Source organism: Annulohypoxylon maeteangense (genome assembly GCF_022496945.1).
Source record: "Annulohypoxylon maeteangense strain CBS 123835 unplaced genomic scaffold GGS22scaffold_1, whole genome shotgun sequence".
In the NCBI taxonomy this organism is placed as follows: Eukaryota; Fungi; Ascomycota; class Sordariomycetes; order Xylariales; family Hypoxylaceae; genus Annulohypoxylon; species Annulohypoxylon maeteangense.
In genome coordinates, this window is record NW_025953248.1 from 4,294,081 (window position 1) to 4,307,615 (window position 13,535).

The 13,535-nt window shown below is 45.7% G+C and overlaps 4 protein-coding genes across 4 annotated transcripts; 2 read left to right on the forward strand and 2 right to left on the reverse strand.

Annotated features, from left to right (window-relative positions):
- Positions 1–735: 735 nt before the first annotated feature.
- Positions 736–2,593, reverse strand: GGS22DRAFT_194647 (uncharacterized protein; the record flags this gene model as incomplete). Its single annotated transcript, XM_047965532.1, has 6 exons — positions 736–1,187; positions 1,252–1,810; positions 1,872–2,016; positions 2,088–2,225; positions 2,328–2,483; positions 2,563–2,593. The coding sequence occupies 6 exons, from the start codon at positions 2,591–2,593 to the stop codon at positions 762–764; spliced, it is 1,455 nt and encodes a 484-aa protein (XP_047824584.1). The 3' UTR covers positions 736–761.
- Positions 2,594–3,004: 411 nt separating this feature from the next.
- On the forward strand, positions 3,005–4,235 carry GGS22DRAFT_184096 (uncharacterized protein; the record flags this gene model as incomplete). The annotated part of the gene is made up of 2 exons (XM_047964153.1): positions 3,005–3,016; positions 3,693–4,235. 2 exons carry the CDS (start codon positions 3,005–3,007, stop codon positions 4,233–4,235), a joined length of 555 nt encoding a protein of 184 aa, XP_047824585.1.
- A 2,865-nt stretch (positions 4,236–7,100) lies between these two features.
- On the forward strand, positions 7,101–8,100 carry GGS22DRAFT_17992 (uncharacterized protein). Its single transcript, XM_047963721.1, has one exon. It carries the CDS (start codon positions 7,343–7,345, stop codon positions 8,063–8,065), a length of 723 nt encoding a protein of 240 aa, XP_047824586.1. The 5' UTR covers positions 7,101–7,342; the 3' UTR covers positions 8,066–8,100.
- Positions 8,101–8,134: 34 nt separating this feature from the next.
- On the reverse strand, positions 8,135–12,221 carry GGS22DRAFT_184098 (leptomycin B resistance protein pmd1; the record flags this gene model as incomplete). The annotated part of the gene is made up of 2 exons (XM_047964154.1): positions 8,135–12,079; positions 12,162–12,221. The coding sequence occupies 2 exons, from the start codon at positions 12,219–12,221 to the stop codon at positions 8,135–8,137; spliced, it is 4,005 nt and encodes a 1,334-aa protein (XP_047824587.1).
- Between the last annotated feature and the right edge of the window lie 1,314 nt (positions 12,222–13,535).

The window sequence follows — 13,535 nt, forward strand, 5'->3', positions numbered from 1 at the left end:
TAATTTTTTTCGAAAGTTATATTTTAAATTCTTTATTAATTTTAACGTTATCGCTATATTTATTTATTTTCTTTTATTATTTAAAAAACCGGAATAAAATAATAATAATTTTATTAAATAATAATTTTAAAATTTATTAAAAAATTATTTAAAAATATCGTAATAAATTTATTTTATTAATATTAATATTATTTTAATTAATTTTAACGTTATTAAGTTTTAATAAAACGCCGTATTACGTGAGTGGTTTTAATGTTTAAAACATTCCGTGGTTTTATTAAAATTTACGGTTTAAAATTTTAAGTACGTTAAAGTTTATAATTTAATACCGTAATTTCGTAATTTTTATTAATGTTTACAACTCGTTTTAATAAACTTTTTATTATTTAAACTTTAAAATATAATTTTATTAATTAAACTTTAAAACTTACCGGCGTTTTAATATATTATATTATAATAAAATTATTATAAATTTTCTTTAAATATTATATAAGTGTTTAATAAATATAATAATGACTTATATTTTTTCGAATTTTTTACGTAATAAAAATTATAATAATTATTTTTTAATATTTTATATTTATACTTTTTTATTAATTCGGGAATTTTATTATAATAATAAAGGTTTTTAATTAATAGTTAAAAACTTCTAGGCTTATAACCTATTGAAATAAATGCAAATTATGAGTATTATAAATATTAATTAATTGGTTAAGTTACTAGTTCTAAGTAATGGTTCGTAGACAGTACATATATACCCTTTAAGTACAGGGCGTAGACTTCCAGCCACCTAATATTCCAGCAGGATAGATCTCAATAGTGATGCAAAGATGGATTATCGCGCTGTGGACCAGTATTTGGGAAAAGGTTAGCATGGGGTTGCGATTGTCGAGATTTAACATATTTGCTGGGTAACAGATTAGTATCTGGACCTGTTTCTCCAAAATAGAAGCGAGTCGTTCGTGACGTGTCCAAAATTCGTGTGACTTATTGGTAGAAAGAGAGGATGCAAGCGACAGCCGCCGATGTTCCATACAACGCCCATAGAGGGTTGCCAATATGATACACTCTGTAAATGATGAGTGGACACCCCGATCGCTATTTGTTAGGATGTCTGGTAGAAAATCCACCTGAACTGGCATATTGTTTTGGAAATGTGTCTCGGGGGATGGTAGACGGGAGCGGATCTAACACATCATTGATATTAGCCCGAACATACCTAGGTACCTAGGTAGATATGGGGGAACTCACTATTTCTTCATGTAGTGTTAACGGCCATTGGTTACGTGTGCTGAGAAAGCGGTCTAAAGAAAATGCCAGCCAAAATGTCCGTCTTCTCTCCTCTACTATACCAAAACTCTCGTCTTGGGCGAGAGAAGTAGGCGTAGATGGTGTTTCTATAATATTGACGGGTGATATGTCTATGATATCGATATCGTGTAATCGTGACAGTTGGACCAGGCGGAAAGCACGTCCGGCTGTGATCATAGCTCGGTTTTCGTGTACGCACATGAGTTCATAATGGGCAACGAGTAGCCATGCTTGGATCTCCTCTAAGGGGACATGTCCCGCCGTCGATGACGGGTCTTGCTCAGTATTGTGTGAGGTCTCTAGTATACGGCGCGTTGAGGTGTATAGAATATTACTGAGACCAGGGAACTGAGTTGACAAGGCAGCAGCGAGAGCCCCCATAGCTAATCGCAAGGAGAGGCGGGCGGGAGTGAGGACTTCTTCGTTAGACCACGCGAAACAACGCCGTTTATGTATTATCGGCAGAACTGGGTGTACTCGATCAAAATAGAGTAGGTCTCTGTAGTTTTCATTAGGTTAGATGTTAGTAAACTGGGCAAATGACGATAGGAGAGACATACAAATCCGCCCATACCAAGTCAGAGATGTCTAAGCCTTCGGTAGCATCCATTGCATTGAAATCTAGATCTACACTTGGTGCCGCGATTCCAGTGGTCGTCATTCCGGTATCATGCCATTCCGCGGTGTTGGGAATAAGATTGTGAACTATAGGTAGATATAAGTGTTAATGGTATAACATAACTTTTGCCTGTCTTTATATTCATAGGTACTCATACTTATATCTTGCTCGATATCATCTAACACCGCCGACTCTGATACTATGGCGACTGTCTCCATGGGCTCGCAATCGATTTCAACTGCAGGAGGTGCAAGGTTATTATTCAGCTGGTCCTTGAGTTGGCGCTCAAGTATTCCTACGCGCGAACGTGTATGATTAGAGCAATAATTCCATGGTTCACAACTATCAATATGAAGCTGCCTATTCGGCTTCGGCTATTGGCGCAGTGAAGACTTACCAACCCTATATCTCAATGCTTTAAGTTGTCCCTTCTTCGGTCCCCGTCGTGGCCTCTTGTCGTTAACGATGCACTCAATGCCTATTTCAACGCAGGTACCACAATGGGGTCGTACGCGGTCACATCGTGCTTTCCGCCGTCGGCATTCTTCACAGGCTAGTAAAAATGTCAGTGCCGCAGAAATTGCGTGAGGCTTTACAATAATGTAACGATAAACCAGGAGGTGGTTGCTCACAGAGTCCTGGTAGTTGTCTACAGCTAAGCATCGCGGCCCTAGCTACCTACTATTAGCGATTTAGGAATATCAATCATACAATTTTATTATAACCGATTTCTTCTATTCTATGCATACCTGCCACACCTCTTATTTCTCATCAATTTCTTCCACCTTCTCATATCTAATCAAAGGCCTCCACAGAGAGCGGCACCTCGGCCACTCCGTCATCTCAAGGCTGGCTCAAAATAGCCCGATTAATGAATAGCTTCGCGTGGACATGATCTGCCGGCAGCGTCTAATATAGGTACCAACCCACCGCCACAGGACACTAACGATATCGAACAGAGGAATGCTGTCGAGTAGAGGAATTGAAGAGGAACGATGTCTCGGTTGTTGAACGCCACAACCTTGCTTTAGTGGACTCGACAGGCTCGGATTATCGGTCGCCCTCCTCATTCAAATGTCTCAGAGTGTGGGTTGTGCAAAGTAAGGTGTTCTCCTAGCCATTTATGTATCCCTACTAGATTTGGTAAGCTGATGCTTTATCCGCTCCCATATTATAATTATCTCAATTAAATGGATGAGACAAGAGGTAGGTATTGTAATTTGATGTGTCGAGGCTTTTGCTATGCAATTTATACCTAGGTACGTAGGTAAGTTCTAATGAAGATATTTTAATGGATACTTGGTAGGTACCTAAGCCTATTACCTTCTATGGTGCTCTTTCTGGTTGCGGGAACTACTGAGATAGGAAAGAGGAACGGGCTCACCTCCGTACTCCGTACCTACCTACCGAGGTTCAACCTCAAGAACGGACTCCGAGTTCTGGTCGCCATTACTTCATCTCCATCCCAAGTCCGATTGATTTAAAACCGTTGGCAAGAAATTCTCATCTGAAGATACGAAACGGAGTGACAATGAAATAACTAACTTACAGGCTGTGTGATTTCTTCCCTGTTCGACATTACATCTGTGACACGAAACCCCGCCTTGAAAACAAGTCTTCTGAAAATTATGCAGCATAGCTGCCTGATAAGTGTGTGAAACCCCTCCAGATCGGATCGGCTTCTTACACGCCACCGAAGGCGGGCGAGATTGTGATCAGAAACTACGCCGTGGCGATTAACCCCGTTGACTGGATCAAGTAGTCAGCCGGCAATGCGATATTGAGTTACATCAAGTATCCCTTTATTCTCGGGGGCGACGTAGCTGGGGAAGTAGTTGAGGTCGGCCCGGACGTAAAGACATTCCAAATCAGAAACCGCGTAATAGGCCAAGCAGCCGCTTGTGCCCCTACGTCTAATAATCCGGCTGAAAGGGCCTGCCAACACTACACGCTCATACGTGAGCATCTGGCGGCCGCAATCCCGGACTTCATGCCATACCAGGAGGCGGTTGTATTGCCTTTGGCGCTATTGACCGCGGCCTGCGGACTCTTCCACCAAGACTTCCTAGTGCTAGACCCACCTACGGTTCCAGCTACCCCACCTAACGCCAACAAAGCCGTAATCGTCGCAGGCGGCGCATCTAGCGTCGGAAGCAACGCCGTACAGCTTGCTGTTTCAGCCGGGTACCAGGTCTACTCAACAGCGTCGCCTAAGAACTTCGCCTACGTCGAGAAATTGGGAGCTACAAAAGTATTCGACTACCACAGCGCTACCGTAGTGGACGATATGGTCGCTGCGCTATAGGGGATGAAGACGGTGGCTGGAGCTTTCGTCGTCGGAGATGGAGTTGCTGAGGATTGTACTAAGGTATTGCGTCGATTGGGCGGGTCTGTTAATAACAAGTTTATTGCTTTCGCCGGATCTATAGTTCCGCCTGGGAGGCTTGGTTCTCTGGTTTGCGCAGAGGGCGCTCGTGTCTTGCTTCACGGGCGTGCGGACTAAGTTCGTCGAGGGTGAGGATATCTGTCAACCTGATAATGTGGGTAGTCGTTTGGTGTTCCGTGACTTCTTGCCGAAGGCGTTGGAGGTGCGATAGTTCATCCCTGCACCGGAGGCTTTGGTGGTGGAAGGGGGCTTGAAAAGATCCAAGGGCCAATGGATCTGCAGAAGAAAGGGGTGTCGGCGAAGAAAATGGTTGTGTTATTGTAGCTCAATTGTTAAGTCTATTATATGATACATGCCATTTATACTTTCCCCATCTTACCATTGAGCATCTCATTGATGCTATTCTGGCTATCTTGCTTACAAGGGTATAAAATGAAAAGGTGGAAGAGTAAGTACCTACCTTGTTTGATCTAGATAATAATAGCGTCGGTCGGGTTCTAGGTGGTCACCTGATCACGTTATAATTCCCCACATTTTCCTTTCGCGTTGTTAAACAAAGAACCTTATTTTTATTCTTCATCTTCACTTCTTTCTAATCCAGAGGTCGATAAGAGGGTTGATCATTGATGTCCTTCTTTGGCAATCCAAACTTCGCTTTACCAATCATAGGTACTCCGACAGCGGGTATGCGATCCCTATCTACCTAGGCAGCTAGGTTGGTAGATACTGGGGTAGGACATGACGTGTGTCTCACAAGTTTTTGGTTTCGTGCCGCCATACTGCAAACGACCCGTTTAGTTGGCGCGCCACCAACATGGCGCCGTTACACATACACCCAGTAGTGTATATGGCATCAACCTTGCGACATAATACATATGCCGCAATGATGCATATCTACGGCTTGCAGCAGGAGTCAGATCATGGCTAATGCGCCACAAGCCGTCGCTTTATCTCGAGCTACAGATTACCTATGGAGGTATTCACAAGTACCAGCCAGGTCGGATATGTCGGACTTAGTGGGCATTCTTAGGCCTGCAGCCACAATCACCAAACTATATTTCACTAGGCTCAAATTGGCTGGCCCTGGCTGCATTATTCTGATCGGTTCGCCTACTAGATATGGTACATATTCTCAAGGTATGTATAAGCTCAGCGCCTACATAGTTTTCTACGATAAGCGTGCTATCGAAGATGGTCGGAGTTGAAACCTAGAGGATCAATGGAGGTCGGCGGAGTCCCCTTACCGCTCCTCCGGGCCGACCGGTTATGTCGAGAAAAAGATGGATGCTGTCGTGTTTTAGTGGTTAAACTTCGATGATGTAGATACGGACTAAAGATCAATTGGGATTTTAGTTCCGTAGATTCCGTGTCTCTTCCTTGACCCCTTTTCGTCCATGTGCTGGACATCTCAGATGGAGGAAGGGCTTCGTGCAATTTAGTCCAACAAAGAATCTTCTACCGACGAAGGATTTGCACTACAAGTTCGCCTACAGTTGCTCGCTCGGAGAACAGTGCATCTTCGAGAACAGCAAGAAGCAAATTACTCTAATTCAATTGCAGCACCTCTTCCATCATCTATCTATTTCAATGCGCTGTAGGGTCAATTGCAGGAGCTCAGAGTTTCAATATTGCCTAGTGTTGAATTACATACCTAGTAAGTCAGACCTAATACTGAAATTGGAATCTTTGAAAGTCTTATCAGGGCACATCTTGAACACTCATACATTAACTACTCTCTAAATAATATATATCCTACTGGCACAAGTACATTATGTCAATCTCTGCATAAATGAAGCAGCACACACCGCAAACTCCAATGCGCTCCTTCTGATTATGCCTCACGTTAGTGAAAACAGCCACATATCCGGGTTCCAACGTTTGGAATGTTTATGGCGATCTTTCAATGTGATTAAATCATGGCCAGATATATCCTTCACCTTGTCACCATTGGAACTTTCACCTCTTTCGTTCCCTTTCTGGGCCCAGCAGGCGCGGTATATTGTGATTCATTACCGTTTATCTACGCTAGAGAATCCGGCGTGGGATCACAAAGCTGTTCGTGATACGGTAGACCTACATACGGTGATCGACCGTACTGCCGAACTACTAGAGCAGGCAGGCCGCGAATATGGAAGGCTAATGATAACTTATTTGCTCAGGTTGCTGGGCTGATGCGAACTTTTAGAATACGGGCTACTGCTAGGATTACTCCAGAAGGGGGGGGGCGGAAGAACCCCCTTTTGCATATAGGAATGCTCCGTCTGGAATCGGAGCGGAAGTCACAGTATCAGACCAGGACTACATGGCGCCATTCTTCGATTTTGCTAATGATAGATTGTGGGAAGAGTTCTTAGTTGACCTTAAGTGATGATATGGTAAGAGGATAATTTTCTATTGAGATAGGTAGTTATTAACAACGCGGATGCTTCGTAGGGCAGGGGTAGAGATTTATGGCTGGCTTGAGAAGGGCCGATCTTTTTCTATTCCTCATCTTAAGTTCTACTTAGTACCTAGGTATAAGAAATATTACGACATATTGGAATTGTGATAGCACTATAAAAATCCCTATAAGAGTTAAAAGTGATCTATCTCAATGGCTACCTAGGGAGAATGGTAGAGATTCGCGACTGTTTAGATCGATTAGTAATATGGAAATAGGGGTTAATTGGTTAGTCAGCATTAGCATGAATCCACGTGACTTTCGAGAGCGGATGAGGTAAGCCAATCTGCCTAGTTCTAAAATTGAAGAGTAATCTTGATCACCATCTAAACCTTCTTCCTCTTACTATTTTCTATCTAACATCCCTTAAAATTATTACGCATTGAATATCTACTTATGAACATGTACCTATATACGCGATGATTTTCGTAGTATATTCAATGAATAACATCTTGGAGACTACCTACTACAAATACTAACCACCCGCGGATGCCAGGTGTTGTCATCCATTACCTAAGCTGCTATTATCCGAGTCACTTCGCGATGTTAGTCATCTTAATTCGCTTATTAAGTTCTGACATAAGCCATGCCTGTCGACCTACCGCTCCTCACCTTTGTCGACGCAACTGCGTGGTCTAATTGGTTATTCTGTAGTGGTACCACCTCCAAAGGTATCTGGCTAACACTGTCGAAGAAAGGCGCAACACTACCGACATCACTCACTTATGCACAGGCTCTCGATGAAGCACTATGCCATGGATGGATTGACGGGCAAGCTCGCAAGAGCGAGGGCAGCAACGCCGATTCGTCCTACTTACAACGATTCACACCACGAGCAGCGCGTAGTTCCTGGTCTAAGCGTAACGTGGAGCACATAGCTAGGCTAGAGCGAGAGGGCCGTGTCACGGAGGCTGGGCGTCGCGCTATCGAGATCGCAAAAGCAGATGGTCGCTGGGAAGCTGCCTATGCAGGACAAGCGACAGCAGAACCACCCCCAGAATTCCTCGCTGCTGTTGCAGCTGTACCTGCAGCTCAGGCGAAATACGACACCCTATCGCGACAAAACCGTTTCCTTATTTATTATCGCCTCAACGCTATGAAGACCCAAGCCGGACGTGAAAAAAGGATTGCTGCCTTTGTCGATATACTGGCGCGTGGGGAGACCCCCTATCCACAGAAACGACGCGCAGGATCCCCAAGTTCAACTTCTGTTTCAAGCAAACCGAAAGAACCAATTTCAAGGCCACGCCGGGTTGACGGGACGCGGAGATCTGCCCGTATAGCCCGGCGCATAGAACAATATTCGTGAGTCGGCTGTTGGAGATATCTTCTCAATTAATACGAATCTATTATTATACATATATATGCGGTCAGCAAATTACTGCAACATCTGTTGTAGAGCATTAATCCGATAGCTCTCGTTACGTTCCATCAATTCTCCATGGTTGCCTTTGTCCAGGATCTTCCCGCCTTCGATCATGAAAATCACGTCAGCCTTCTGAACGGTATGTAGGCGGTGTGTAATGGCGATAACCGTGATTCGCCGCGCGATTTTCTCAAGCCCGACCTGCACCGCCCGTTCGCTCTCAGCATCCAGTGCGCTAGTACTCTCATCTAAAAGTAACAGGCTAGGTTGGCGCACCAACGCGCGTGCAATCGAGAGGCGCTGTCGTTGACCGCCTGAAAGTCGTGATCCATTAGGTCCACATTCCGTGTCATAACCTTGTGGGAGCCCCATTATCGTATCGTGGATATTTGCCGTACGACAAGCCTCTTCGATCTCGGCATCCGTGGCTTCATGGCCAGGGCGGGCGCCGAGGCCGACGTTAAACTTGATGCTTCCATTGAATAGGGCATTGTCTTGTGGCACTACTGCGATGTTGTCGCGGAAATTGGTACTATCGTTGGCGGCGATGTTTATTCCAGCAACCTCAATTTGCCCATTTTGTGGCGAGTATTGTCGTTCGATCAGCCCCATGATTGTCGACTTGCCCGCTCCCGAGGGCCCGACGAGCCCAACAAATTGTCCAGGTTGAATCGCGAAGGAAAGGCCTCTGAGAATCGGTTGGTCCTGCCGGGAGGGATAGGCAAAGTGGACATCTCGGAATGCGACACTCACACCCTTGGAACTCGTTGATTTTGCCCATGAGGGCTTGCTCTCTGCTTCGGCCTCGATGTCGCGATTTTCTTTATCGTCCTTCGCGCCGAGAATTTCGGAAGGCTTGGCGAGCCTTTTATCGGACCCAAGTTTGATGAGACTTAGCGTCCTCGACGCTGCACTCTTCGCGCGAGCAAATTCGGGCGCCAGAGAAAACATCTGACCCCAGAGCGAAGCGGAAACGAGAAGACTTACTTGGACCACATAGAATTTTGTCTGGTCGTATTCGCCGCGTATGATAAGCTGCGACCCCCACCAATAAGACAAAGCATATATGAAGAAGCCTGTGCTAGTCGAGATAGACAGATATATGCAAGTGTGTAAGGACTCTCGAATCATGGTAGCCCTTGGTCCTTCTAAAGCACTCCGGTATCTATTGACGACTTCGTCCTCGAGTGAGAAGCTTGCAATGGTCTTGATTTGGTTGACCGCCTCAACTGTGATTCCTATAGCGTCCACAAATGCCTTGTGGCTTCGTTCCAAATGCCGTGAAGTGGCTCGGACCTGAAGAATTCCTGCTGCAAGTAGGAGAGGCACCAAGGCCAGGCCTACAATGGCGATCTTCCATGCGAAGGCATGGCTGACAATAATAGCCACGAAGAAATTGATCACAATCGAGAAAGTTGTAGCGATGATGCTACCGCTGAACGCTGCTAATGAGGCACCATCTTTTGTTATAACTCCAAGTCGGCTCCCTGAGCTGTGCCACTCAACGCTCTGCTCCATCAATGTCCGGAAGCTAAGCACACGAATTCGATAAACCAGATTCTCCGATAGCCGACCGAACGCCGACCAGCTGCCCAAATTAGCAAAGAACTCGACTACTGCCAACATGAATACGAGCCCCCCGAAGAAGCGACCGTAGTAAAGGATGTCAGATATAGTGGCGTTGCAGGCGCTGAGAGCACTGACGGTGTGGCCGAATATCAAACCCATAGCGGTGAATGTACAGCCAACTACGACAGCAGCAGGCACAGCCAGAACAAACCAGCTGTAGTCCGGTCTGATGAGTTTGTTTATGCCGGAGATTATGGCCTTTGAAGGAAGAGCGTCATCAATACCTCCTGGGGCGGCTGTGTTCGATGCACCTTGGATATTTACCTGGACCAGATCAGTCTTCTCGGATTCGACCTCTTTAGTTGTGTCTGACAAGATTGACCCGGATTTTTCATTTATGTCGCTCAGGGATTCCACGTCCGTAGTATTGAGTGATGATATCTCCGAAGATGTCTTTCCTGTTGATTTGTCTAACCCTTGCAGCGTAGCTAGGCGGGTGAAAGCTCCCCCTTTCTCTAGAAGCTCGTGATAGGTACCCTGTTCAACCACTTCACCATCTTGCATCACGATAACGTTGTCGGCGTGCTTAATCGTGGAGAGTCGGTGCGCGATAGAGACGATGGTCCGGCTGCTGTCGAGGGCTACGCGATCAATTGCCGCCTGGATTCGTTTCTCAGTCGCTGAGTCGAGCGATGCCGTTGCTTCATCGAGAACCAATATCTTGGGGTCGCGGATGAGTGCTCTTGCTAGGGCGATGCGTTGCCGCTGCCCACCGCTTACTAGCTTTCCACCAACACCGACTCTTGTACTATAGCCCTGCTCGAGACGATCGATAAAGGAAAGGTCAGCTAAGTTAGCCGCTTTCTGGACCAAGACTGCCACCTCCGCAATTGCCCCCCCTGTGCGCGCCGCTTCGTTCAATAGATCATCCTTGCAACTAGACACGAAGTTCTGTAATTCATTTCCCGCGACCACAGACCGGAGGCTCTCGTGTTCGGGTCGAGGAGAATTTACAAGTCCAAGAGCGATGTTTTCGAATATGGAGCGATCGAAAAGCTCAGATTCCTGTTGGACGAGACTCACAAAACCTCGTAGATTGCGTACGTTTAGCGACTTATATTCAGCTCCATCAAAAAACATTTCGCCATCTATCGGATTGTAGAGTCGTCCTAGTAGGGCTGCGATCGTAGACTTCCCACTCCCTGATTGGCCAACGATTGCTGTATATTTTCCAGGCTCAAAGGTCAAATCCACATTTTTCAGAGCCAAGGTTTCGGGTCTGGATGGGTACGAGAAGGACACATCGCGTAATTCTATGCGACCAGCTGTATCCCAGGGCAGATTAATTCCAGTATCGCATTCGATAGACGAGCGATGGTCCATGTCCGCCTTTATTCGCTCATAAGCCGAAGACGCGGCCCCAAAGATGGGGAATAACGGAGCGAGACCACCAATTATTATACAAGCATCGACGAGTAAGAACACGACACTGTATATTTGACCAAATGTCGCACTACCTTTTCCGTTCAGGGAGTCGGCAATCATTCGGCTCCCTTGCCAGTACGCGAGAGCATTCGAGCTATAAGAGATGAAATACAATAAGCCTGCCTGTACGCCGGCTACGAGCGCCTTCTTAATACCAAATTTGCGCGCAAGTGCCATGTGCCTCGAAAACTTGGCTTCTAGTCTCGGCCCAGCGCCGAATGCTTGGACGACGGAGATGTGGGAGAGGGCTTCCGATGCGATGGAACCACCCGCGGCGAATGATACCGCTGATTTACCAGCAAATCTCTTAAAGTAATAGCTTCCGGCAACAGTCAATAGCAGAAAGGCGGGAACAAGTGATACGAGGATACCGGCCAGTACGGGCTGCCTTATGAATGCGACGATGTAGGCAGTAACGAAGAAACTTAGTTGACCGATAAGCCGGCCAACCTTCTCACTCGTCCCAGTTTGTATGGCAGTGAACTCCTCGTCTAGTCGAGCACTCAGCTCACCAGCGTGTTTGTTGTCGAAAAACCCAGGTTCCTGGCGGAGGAGGTGTCGGAGGTAACGATCCCTCAGTCGGTGCATCAAACGCTGGGACTGGATGTTCCAACAGACAGAGTGTAGGTAAACAAGGACGAATTGGGCAGCTGCAATGGCTACGAGCTGTGTGAGGACACTGGCAATAGTTCCTTGATACTCAGTCGCGTCGATGTTCGATTGTACGTCGCACGCCGCCCCGTTGAGATTATCGACAAGCCTGCCAAATTGAATGGCGATGAGCGGATACGGGACACCAGCTGCGATCGCGAAGATAAAGCCGGCGACCATGAGAGTCACATCGAGCCATGTCGGTTCCGTGCAGAGAAGGAGCCGGAAGAAGGTAAGAGCTTTTTGCCATCTCTACTCGCGATGAATTAGAATTTGCGCCAGGAGTATAACAGTCAGAAGTAGTAGGAGGAAATAGAGTCGAAACAAGACTCACTGTTGGTTCTTCCGTGGACTTGTTGGCCCGACTATTACCGTCGGTGTTGTCCACTGCCATGATTTACGATGTCTCCCAAGACAGTAGATTGAAGATCACAACCACACATGTTGTCAAGTCGTTCGGGACGAATCTTTAAGGCTGCGGCTGCCCCTAAGCGATTAGTATAAGGCGGGAGGGAAAAAAGTTAGCAGTAGGGACTGGCACATCGTGGCTAGCGCAACCCGCAACCGGCTAGAAATTTTTCATCTAGCAATAGCCAAGATCCCTTGGCACTTACTGGGCGTTCTCTACCTAATATACGAATGTAACTACAGAACTAGCTTGCCGTCGCTAGACGCAAATCATTCGGATCTGATAACTATCTATAGTGGAGAAATGCCGGCTTGTTTGCTTAATGAGACCCTACGCCCGATCTTCGTCGATGCTGGCTCTGTATAATTCGTCCCCATTTACGTAAATACCTGGTCGTCCCACCTTCTCCCGCTCCGGTTCTGGTTCTGAATGCGGATATGGATGCATCCTGCCAAGCTGATAAGATGATCTGATAAAAAATTGCAACGATGATTACGGTTTGCCTACTGCCTAGGTAGGCAAGTATATCGTTAGGCGCGACCATTACGCTGCTTGTATTGAACTTGATAAGTCATTTTGCTTTAGATTTATTGAATTTTTGTTCATAACTACCTAGCGACCTGCATTTCCCGCAATTTCTCAAAATAGAGCACCCTCAAGTGATCACCTTTTGACGATCCTTCGAATGATTTCAATTTTCCTGTTTAGACTTGGGTAATATTTTGGTAATTATTGTTTCTCATCTTCTCTTGGGAGCTATTCCTTATTCAATCCCCGGTTACCTAATTTTTTAAGATTAGATACCTAGGTGGGCACCTACCTATCTACCCAGTTATTGCAGATGCGTTTATTTGTAGATTTACTAAGTGGGTGGGTACCCCTATTGTCACGATATTTTTGGAATTGATGAGAATGTTTTAAAAACATTCGGTACCAATGTACTTACCTACCTCTTGGACAATTACTGTCATCATTTTCCTTTACTAAGATTGCGTATACCCGGAACTATTTACCTATATATCTCCTTCCATTCGTGGGTAGGTAAGTTTGGGTTTCTCAGGCCGATGGTTGGGGTTGGGGTTAGGATTATAGGTACGCTTGCTCTACTATCCTCACTTTAACGCCATAAAAAAAGGCGCGCAATATACAACTCTTCAACCTAGGGAAACAAGTCCTGCTAAATTCCTTTTTAATTTTATTTTTACCTATATAATGTTAATCGGTTGAACAATATAATGGAGAAAGTTTAGGGTCTATTCATGAGAAAGAATGATTTAAGATGCGAAGATTGAAGATATT